The 11,035-nt window shown below is 33.3% G+C and overlaps 1 protein-coding gene across 1 annotated transcript; it reads right to left on the bottom strand.

Annotated features, from left to right (window-relative positions):
• Positions 1 to 7,693: 7,693 nt before the first annotated feature.
• Positions 7,694 to 10,226, bottom strand: LOC104905659 (cytochrome P450 78A9). Its single transcript, XM_010694277.4, has 2 exons — positions 9,217 to 10,226; positions 7,694 to 8,438 (listed from the first exon to the last, which is right to left on the bottom strand). The coding sequence occupies exons 1-2, from the start codon at positions 10,165 to 10,167 to the stop codon at positions 7,812 to 7,814; spliced, it is 1,578 nt and encodes a 525-aa protein (XP_010692579.2). The 5' UTR covers positions 10,168 to 10,226; the 3' UTR covers positions 7,694 to 7,811.
• Positions 10,227 to 11,035: the final 809 nt, after the last annotated feature.

The following is an 11,035-nucleotide window of genomic DNA, read 5'->3' on the forward strand; positions in this document are numbered from 1 at the left end:
TTCTAGATTTATCAAGATGTAATTTTGCAAGAGTGTAACAACAAAAACTAAACTAGAGAAATCTAGAACAAAATAAAATATTATAGGAAGGCAATGTCGGCTCTTGGAAATGCACCGACAACAACACAATATAAATATGTAATGGATGCACTTCATTTGGAAATGAAAAAAAAGGCATTCCATACATTTGCCTACTGTCACACTATTCTAAAACCTTCAAACATATACCATTAGCCTACAATTTTTACACAAGTTCTGCTAAACATTTCCAACAATATTCAATACTCTTAGTGGCTTTCTAACAAAAAAAGTCATTATATTGCGTGTTAAATAAAGTATCTTTCAATCTCATAAAATGTTTGGTTCTACACTAAAACTTGTATAAAACACTGTATTGTTTGTAATATAGTTTAGTTAACCTGAACTATGAAGAAATAATTCTTCTCTGGATTTGACTTTTTACATGAATTTAAGTATATAAATCTATTGTATATTCTCTTCGTTTTTTAATTGCTATATTTTCTTTGAATGACGGTTTAGTTTTAGTTGTTACATTGTTCAAATTTTCCTTATTTAGAGTACTTGGTCCATCCAAAAGTAATAATTTTTTTTTTCACTTTTCCATCAAAAAATACGCTATCTTCACTTTTTCCCTTATTTTACGTTTAATGGGTCAATAAAGTACCCTCAAACAAGATTGAAAGTGACATTGCAAAAAAAAAAAAAACGGAGGAAGTACTATCTACTTGACTTACACAAGACCTGATATGAAGTCGATTATTTAGAGACGGAAAAAATACTATTATGCTTCTAAGCCATTTATCTTGTAGTTATGATGCTAAATTTATGATAAATGACTGCGATTATCACCCATTTATATCGAGCGCGCTGAGTTTACATCTAACTAACTGACCATACGCTCATGCTATGCTTGCTGACATTATAATATTATTAGTTTTATATGCATACGACGTGTGTGAAAATACGTATAAAAAAAAAGGAGTATTTTTTTAGGGGATGTAGAAAATTAAAGTAATTGTTAATTATATATAATAAATTAGGGGTTTTTGAATTGTTGACGGTTTTCTTTTTGTAATGCTTTTTTTATTATTATTATCTTTTTTTATTTTTTTAATTAATAGGTAGTTCCCTTTTCTATTTTTACTTTTTTTATTTTTTAATTAAAGTAAGTAGTTCTTTTTTTCTATTTTTTGCTAGCATCGATTGTTAACCTCAAACTCCAAACTATGTCACATCGATTGTTTACTTTTTTAATATTCAACTCACTCTATACTTATTTTAGTTTTATACTTTATCCTTCATATTCTCCCCAAGTTCCTTTTAAAAAACTGCAAAATGCTTTATTAAGGGGCCGTTCGGTATCACTGCAAGTTTCTAATTTTTGATTTTTATGATTTTAGAATCATAGATATAAGTAGTATTATAAACTTAAACTTGGTCATAGTGATACTAATCATGCTAATTTTGAAAACTGACAAATAAAAACTGGAAACTACTTTTGGTTTTCATATTATGGTTTTTGGTTTTCAAATAAATTGAAAACTGGAAACTGAAAACATAAAATGATAACGAACGGGCTCCAAGGTGCTGGTTTTTTGATTGGCTGATGAATTAGCTTTTTGGAAAGCATACATCACGTACCATCAGCTCCATAGTCTTTAACATCAGGTCAAGACGTCTTAGCTTATCCAACTGCATCATCGCTACAAATTACCGAGTCCTAAGGAAGCCTTGTGCACAAATTTCCCTCAAAGACTTGCAATAATTATATCGTAAGAGTGCGTAAGATGCATGATCATTATCATCGTATAATTGATTCATTAGTCATATGTGCAATTTATTACTTTATCAGTTTTTTTAATTGCAACATTTCGCTTTTGACGATATTCATCAATCAACTTTATTTACTTATTTCGCATTGTTGTATAAGAAAAAAATATAGTCAAGTGGGGTTTGTTAGATTGTCTCAATGCAAGGATTCCAAATATCAAAGTTTTACAATTTTTACTTATGCGTAATTAGAAATATTGATGTTCAAAGAAACATCTCGACAAACATGAAAAACAAAATGTCCATCGATTATGTCGTATGTGGCATGTCCCTCGGTTGTGCCTAGAACGTACAAGAACTATATACACATACTTCCAAAATTGACTCGTTACTCAAGTTACATACAACATACTTGGATGATATTATTGTCTACTATAGTGCTATAACCAAGCGTACGAATGCTGAAAAGAAAGGTTTTGTAATGCTGGAGCGTTAGAAATGAGCTGTGGAGAATGAATATGTTTGGAGTCACTGAATTTGGGTGTTCAATGAACTTGCTATACTATTATTAAAATTCGGTGCATATCTCATAATTTAAAATTCGGGTGAAATTTAATTGAACTTGTAGTGTTGGTGTGATTTTCCTTTTTGCTGGATTTGACTTTGAACCAGATTTGGGAGAAACTTTGTTGTATCATTTGCTTAAAAAGCCGAACACACATTTGTGGTAATAGATGCATATCCCATAAAGCATGCGACACTATTGACATGACAAGTGCGCCACCACATACTATATCCAACAGAATTACAACTACCGGACGAGCAGAGCAACTTTAATGATAGAGCAAAATGAAAATTGGCTTAAAGTGTCACATAGATTTTTCTAACTAATTCAACTTTAAGCCAAAACTCCTACAATGGCTCAATAAGTAGATGGTGGACAGAGGTGTAGGGGAGCCAAAATTTGGCAGGTTTGATAGTAGTTATGAAAGTGGGTCAGCTCTTTCTCTCTCATCACTCACTCATTCCCTCCCTTTCTCTCTCATTTATTTTTCAAGAACCATTTCAATTCTCTCTCTCATTTATTTTGTTCTTCATTTATTTCTCCCTTATTTTCATTCATTTGTTATAAATTTCCAAATGTTGATATTTGATTTTATTTCTGTTTTGCATTTTTAAAACTTTTTTTAATGTACAAATGCATATGGTTTGATTTACAATAATATACGAGTGTGCATTTGGGATTTTCAGTGATCAAAGTAATGACCATCAGTGTACATTGTGATTTATCCTTATTTACGTTGGTTGCGGTACCTTTTTTTATTATTATTAGCTCCACCTACAGTTGCATGTACATGCACGTACCTAGCATGTACACTTTGTTGACATTCATGTACATTAACTGGTTAACGTTACAATCATGTTGTTATGTGTTGACCTTTTGTTTTAATACTCGTATTGAGTTTTTTTTGTTTTGTTTGTGTCTATATCAAGGATTGTACTTTGATGTCTTTATGTTCATTGTGTGTTATTGACGATTTTATGGGGGGATGTCATTGTACATTTTGATTTTGTTAATGAACAACCACGAAGCCAAGAATGTACAAAGAAACATAATAGAATAAAAGTAACCAATTCCTAAAGCTGATGTCAAGTGAGTAATTTGCAATCTTTGTACACTGGTGTGTTGATGTTTGTTCGCTAATGAAATTCAATATGTACAATTACAGTCCTATACCTCATAGTGCTCCAGGTGCCACAAAAAAAACTCAATATGGGTATTAAAACAAAAGGTCAATACATAACAACATGATTGTAACCCAGTTAATGTACATGAATGTCAACAAAGTGTACATGCAAGGTACGTGCATGTACATGCAACTGTATGTGGAGCTAATAATAAAAAAAGGTACCGCAACCAACGTAAATAAGGATAAATCACAATGTACACTGATGGTCATTACTTTGATCACTGAAAATAGGATACATTATTGTTTGATTGAATGTTCACTGGATATGACTCAATGTACAAATTCTAGCAAGATTGTTCAATTATTAAGCCTGAATGTACAATGTTGTTATGACTGAATGTTCAAGTTATTTTATAGAGCTGACTTTGTTCTGTGTACATTAAAGTTGCGTTAATGATCATTGTGTATGACTAAATATAATATAGCTTCACTAACATGCATGCATAACATATTCTATAGACACAAACAAAACAAAAAAAAAACTCAATATGGGTACTAGATTAAAAGGTCAACACATAACAACATGATTGTAACCCAGTTAATGTACATGAATGTCAACAAAGTGTACATGCAAGGTACGTGCATGTACATGCAACTGTAGGTAGAGCTAATAATAAAAAAAAGGTTCCGCAACCAACGTAAATAAGGATAAATCACAATGTACACTGATGGTCAATACTTTGATCACTGAAAATCCCCAAATGTACACTCGTATATTATTGTACATCAAACCATATGCATTTGTACATTAAAAAAAGTTTTAAAAATGCAAAACAGAATATAAAATCAAATATCAACATTTGGAAATTTAAAATAGAAATGAATGAAAATAAGGGAGAAATAAATGAAGAACAAAATAAATGAGAGAGAATTGAAATGGTTCTTGAAAAATAAATGACAAAGAAAGAGAGGGAATGAGTGAGTGATGAGAGAGAAAGAGCTGGTCCACTTTCAAAAATTCTGTCAAAAGCCTGCCAAATTTTAGCCCTCCTAAAAGCATCAAAACTACGTAGTTTTGGCCAAGGTGTAGGTTCCTCATCCTACACCTCGGTGCAAGATCTAAATTGCGACAATGGCTTAGCTAGACTATTTTGTTCCTTAGGTAGGTCCACAATCACCTTTTTATTTTTTTTATATATTAATTATCACTTATTGAAAAACTATTTGTTGTGTGGGACCCAACATTTTGGCTAAGTCAATTTGCTCTATAGAGCCAATTTGCTTAGCAAAGCAAAACTCCATTTTGTGCTCCAATGGTTAAGCAACTAGTTAAGTATTTTGCCAAATTGCTAGCAAGTCCTTTTTATGCACCATTGGAGTTGCTCCTCCCTCCGTTTTTTTGTTATACTTCATCTTGAGGGAGAATCAATAAAATCGTGCAAAACACAAGGAAGAGGTTAACAAAAAAAAGAATATTTTATTTTGAAAATGTAAAAGAAGCATTAAAATAATGTAGGAAAGAAAAAAAAAAAAAAGATATGTGGAAAGGTTTTAGGTTGATTATTAAAATGAATGGTGGGATATATGAGGTGAAAAAGTGTGAAAAGTTAATGTGATATTGTATCATATAAGGAAAAAATAAAAGTGTAACAAATTTTAGAAAACGGTCAAAAAACAAAAGCGTAACAATTAAAAAAAAAAAAGGGAGAAGAAAAGTTGATGTGATAATTTTGTGACTCGTTAATGTGTGAACAGGGGCGGATCCAGGATTCTAGACCAGGGGTAGCGCAACTTTACATTACTAGAAACTCAAAAAAAAAAAATCGTAATTACTAAATTCAAAATGTTACAAAATCCAAATACAACCTTGAAATCAATAATAAAAGAAAATTGTAATTGTTCACATCGGGTTCTCAAATTTTGGAACCGGTTTACGATCGGTTCAACTTCTACATCACAAAATAAATCTTTCTCAATAAAAGTAACTAAACAATCATTTAACAATCCATCTCCCATCCTATTTCGTAATTTATTTTTGATCATAGTCATAGTAGAGAATGCTCTTTCTAACAATCATTTAACAATCCATCTCCAATGCTTTCTAACAAATTCCACAAATCTGAATATTCAATAACAATCTTACTTATTCTTCCAACTCAACAAATTCAAATATGACAACAATTAATCAAAACTCAACTAACAAATCAAAATTTCAACCCAACAAAGAATCATACTTCACAACAATCACAATTCATAACTAACAATCAAAATTCAGCCCAACATTCAAAATTCCAACAACTGCAAATCTTCAATAGTTAAGCAAATTAAAGAAACTTCAAATTTCAATAGTTACACTTACCTAATAAACAACTTCAAATAATCAAATCAGTAGTCGGAGTGACAAAGTCGGACTGTCGGAGGCTCCGGGCTCGGACTCGGACTGTCGGAGGCTCGGAGTCGGAGCACTCGACCGGTTTATTAAACTTTCAAACAATCAAACTGCCATGGCTGATGACCCATTAGAGAGGATTAGAGGAAAGAGAAAGAAAGTTAAACGGCTAAATCCTAAGAATTAAGGATTCATTCACGAATCACGAAATTAGAGTAAATCACCATTTTCGGATTTTCTCTGAGACTCCGATGAAAAGACGACCGACGGCGAACACTGAGAGGAGGCGACGACTCGATGAGGGCTGAGTGAGAGGAGGTGAAGACCGACGACTGAGAAGAAGCGACGACGACCATCGACGAGTGAGAAGAGGCGACGAGGGCTGAGTGAGAGATCTCACTTCTGAGTTTGTTTGAGAGTTGAGAGAGTGAGGAAAACGACGCTGTTTGTTTAGGATTTTTTCTGATTTTTTCGAATTTTTTTACAGGGGTAGCACGTTCTACCCCTTGTTACCACGTGACTCCGCCACTGTGTGTGAAAATTGAATATTTTTAATCTCATGTACCCTTCATCACCCACATAATATTACTTACAATTACAGCTTAGAGGTGTTAAATAATTTGTTTGGGTTGTATTGACCATTTTGGCTACTATGTTGTACGAGGTTACATCAAATTTAGGTCAGGTTATATGTCATTTCGAGTTTGAGCCAGATAAGGGTTTGTATTGACTTGGTGTTTAGGCCAATTAGTATGGGATTATTGTTAGATCTAAATCCGTTATTTTTGGTGTAGTGATTAAGCTTGAATTGGTGCACTTTTGGAGTTAATGATGTTTGAATCAAGTCATCTTTAAAATTAATATGAAATAAGATTGTGGCGTGTGTGGATCGTTTAGAGTTGTAAAATAACTCTACAAGTTAGAGTTTGAGCAATATCCACCATTGAATAAAAAAATCAATGTTTCATATATTCTCTTTTTAAATTTCTCCCTATTTTTTCTCATCAAAATCCACCCTCTAATTTTTCCCTCCCACCAATATGTGACATTGATTTTAAAATGTATGGTTCAGATACAACTCTACCTTGTAGAATTCACTAAAACTCTAAATGATCCGGACTCGATTGTGGTGGACTCTATACCCAATGCATTTACAAAATTACCTCCTCTATATCCATGGGACAAGAAATAGATAACTAAAATTTAGTAAAACAGCCCACTTCCACAAACAAAGGGAAAAAGGAGTCATTGGTCTAGAAGGAAAATAGGGTTTTCCCAAAATTGAGATCATATATACAAAGCTTTTCACTCGAAGCAAATAAGTCCATGACCCTTAATTTCGTTAAGAAGCCCAATACCATTGGGTTGCATGTAATGAAGAATGTTGTAATAATGATCACCATATAAACTTTATTGGCACACTTCACTCTATTATCTAGAAATCCTAAGACGAATCTTTTTTCACCTAAACGATCTTGAATTAGACAATAGAAAACTAACTTTTAAAGAGCAATGACATAAATTTGAATGATGTTGCTAATGTAGTTCTTTCGCAATTATCAAATAAATTTTTCCGAGGAAAAAAACGATGGTTACATTTAATATTGATAGAGTATAAATCTATTCCTGTGCCTTCAACCATCAGTTTAAGCTTTTGGTTGAGGCCCCAGGAATAGATTTATACTCTATCATCAGCTTAAGCTGATGGTTGAGGCCCCAGGAATAGATTTATACTCTATTAAATATTTTAGGCAGAGATGATATATGTGCAAATGAATGACCTGTTTCATTGCTACATAAGGGAGGATATGACAACATGAAATCAACATGTCAAAATCAAGTGTATTACTACTAATTACTATTTATTTACACCATGAGCTTAGGAACTTAAATACTTATAGACTATAGTTGTACATGTAAGACATGATCAAGAAATTAACTTAGATTGTAATTAACCTTCGTGGCCTCACCTCCACTGTAAGAGGATGCGCCATCTCACAAGAAAGTTTAAGCTCCTCCGACAAATCCACCTCATTATTTAACGACATCATCCACTCAAACTCATGCATTAGTGACGCCACCCAAAAGCTAACAGTGGTGAGCCCCAACATCTTCCCCGGACAAGACCGCCTACCAGACCCAAAAGGTGCTAGTCGTAGGTCTGACCCAAACATACATAATTCATTATCGGGCCCCGAGCCCAAGAACCTCTCGGGCTTAAATTGAAGTGGACTAGCCCACACATTTGGGTCTCTAGCAATGGCCCATATGTTAACACTTGCTGTGGTCCCCGCAGGCACGTGACATCCATCAACTGTAGTGTCCTCAATAGAGAGGCGGGACCATGCGAGAAGTGGGCCCGGTGGGTGTAACCTTAGGACTTCTTTGATCACAGCCGTTAAATAAACCAATGATGAAATATCAGATTCAGTAACTGCACGTGACTTCCCTACGACATTGTCCAGCTCATCATGAACCTTTGATTGTATTTCAGGATGAAGTACTAATCTTGCAAGAATCCATTCTATCAACACTGCTATTGAATCTGTGCCTCTGAATATCATTTCCTACACATGTAAAAAAAATGGATACACAATTAGCTACCTACTAGTATGTGTCAATAACCTTTTGTTAGCTCACAATCTGCAAGCGTTTAACGAATTAGGTAACACTAACGATCTGTTTCGTAAGAAGTCATAAATAATGGAAATAGTTATGCATTATAGTGTAAATTTATACTAGAATTTCAATGTCGATCATTACATATGGTAATGTTACTTCATCTCTAGATATTCATTTTTTCCCTAAAATCTCATTACTATCTATTACCAGACTACTCGGGAAGGTGGTATTGGGTGGTAATGGAACATAGAAAGGGAAATCCATGTTTTGTGGTAAAGTTTCATTCTCATGGTCATTAACCTGAGAACTTCTTTACAAATTTACACTAAATATCATTATCATTACTACTATTTATGATCAGTAACCAACGGACCGTTAGCTATAGTGTTTTTCTTATTATTTTTATGAAAGGAAAACAACTACTCCTTAATGTTTCTACTTAGTGCTTAAAATATGTATGTTATTACATGTCATAATATAAAATTGTTCTTGTGACATTCTTATATCATTTGAAAATATTTGTAGGTATTTGTCATGTTGTATGAGTATCAAACATATCCTAGTTATAAATAAGAACACAATTTCCTAAAATATTTATTTATTTATCTTATTCTCCACCACTTAATATAAATATTAAATATAAGTCACTTTTATATAAATTACTATATAATATTAATAAAATAATTAAAACTCAAGAGATAATATTCCGACAAATATGCTTACCCAAAGAACCGCGATCATGTCGGAATCTGCAAGCTTATCCGAGTGTTGGAGAGACAACAAAACGTCAACAAAGTCCCGGTTCACTTGGACCGGATTAGACCGATGATTTTCAATGATCCGGCCTACAAACCGGTTCACTTTAGGAACAATTTTAGAGCACCTAAACCGGATTTTTTGAAAATCAAATTGAGATAACCAAGAAATATGATCTCCAAAATTTAATATTCCAAGTAAATCATAACCTTCTACAACCATTTCTTTTAATTCCTCACTTTCCATATTTCTCTCTCCAAACACTGAGCCCATCATGTTACTTAATGAGGCCCATCTTAACTCATCTCGGACTTTAAAAAGCCCATTTTTGGCCCTTAAGGTTTCCACCATTTGACAAACTATATCACTTCTTTGGGCCTCATAATATTTTATTTGTTTTGGGCTAAACATATGGGTACTAGCTACCCGACGTAGGGTCCGCCAATACGAACCGTATGGGGCGAACCCGATAGCCCGATTAAACATTAATCCGTAAGCGGATTCTTGATCGGGTCGGTCTACAAAGATTGGGCTATTTAGGATATCTTTAGCTACGTCAGGGTTACATGTTACAATCATGCGAGTGTCACCACAACTAAAGGCCATAAGTCTCATGGAATTATAAACTTTTGCCATTGAGGCAATTTTATGATGGGCTAGGCCCATTTTAAGACCTATGCTTCCAAAGATGGGCCAACCACGAGGACCTGGAATGGGCTTTCTAGCCCAATGAGATATATTGGTCCAAGAGTATTTACCCCATGCTGGGCCGCCCTGGTGGGCCCAATAAAATAGGCTCATGGCTAACCAAACTAATAATAGGAGAAATATAGAGGAAACAATGTTGGTTATGGTTAAGTGGTTGCACTTTGAGGCTAAGGCAAAGAGCCATAGAGCATCAACTTGTGATGAGCCCATTTTTAGAGAGAGAAAGATAGGAGAGAGAAGTGGAGGGGTGATTTGTGTTTGGGGGAATGAAGGAAGTGGGATGGTGCTTAAATAGGGGAGGTGATCACTAAAGAAAATATAGAATATGGACCAAATGAAAGTGATTGTGTAGAAAAAGAGATATAGTCAACTCTTTTCTTTTGATATGGGGATGTTGATGAAGTGATGTATCTAAGGTTCATGTAATGAGATTACTTGGAAATTTAAGTATGATTTACGGTTTACCAAGAAAGAGTAGAGTTAACAAAAGGATCAAGAAAGGCATCTTCTTTTGCCAACAATCTCTTATTTCTATCAAGATCCTCCCATATGGATCTCTAAAGAATATATATACATCTTCCCTCCACACTATTTGTAATATATAATCTTTTTAATGTCTCTCAATTGGTGGGATTCATATCCTTGACTAGGGGTGTTTATAAAAAATCGAAACCAAAAGAACGTATTAAAATACTGAAAAATCGATCTAAACGGGTAGTTACTGTAACGATAAAAAAAGTTTCAACGGTACGGTTACTGAACCGATAAAATTAATGGTTAAACAATACGATTGTTCTAATATTTGTTGCTAAGTTACAACAATTAGAGTAAGTATGTAATTACTTGGAAACTCTAGTACTAATATAAACATTAAAATTAGGAATGAAGTGAATCATTAGTGTTAGTTATATTTTCTAATGGATTTATTATCCACTTTATAATACAAATTATATTATAGTATATATAATATTAAAATATATGCAAAAAAAATTAAAAATATATAGTACATTAAGTAAAGCATAATAGTTCCCTTCAAAAAAAAAAAAAAAAAAAGTAAAGCATAATAGTATAGATTAAA

This window comes from Beta vulgaris, chromosome 1, assembly GCF_026745355.1.
Source record: "Beta vulgaris subsp. vulgaris cultivar EL10 chromosome 1, EL10.2, whole genome shotgun sequence".
In the NCBI taxonomy this organism is placed as follows: domain Eukaryota; kingdom Viridiplantae; phylum Streptophyta; class Magnoliopsida; order Caryophyllales; family Amaranthaceae; genus Beta; species Beta vulgaris.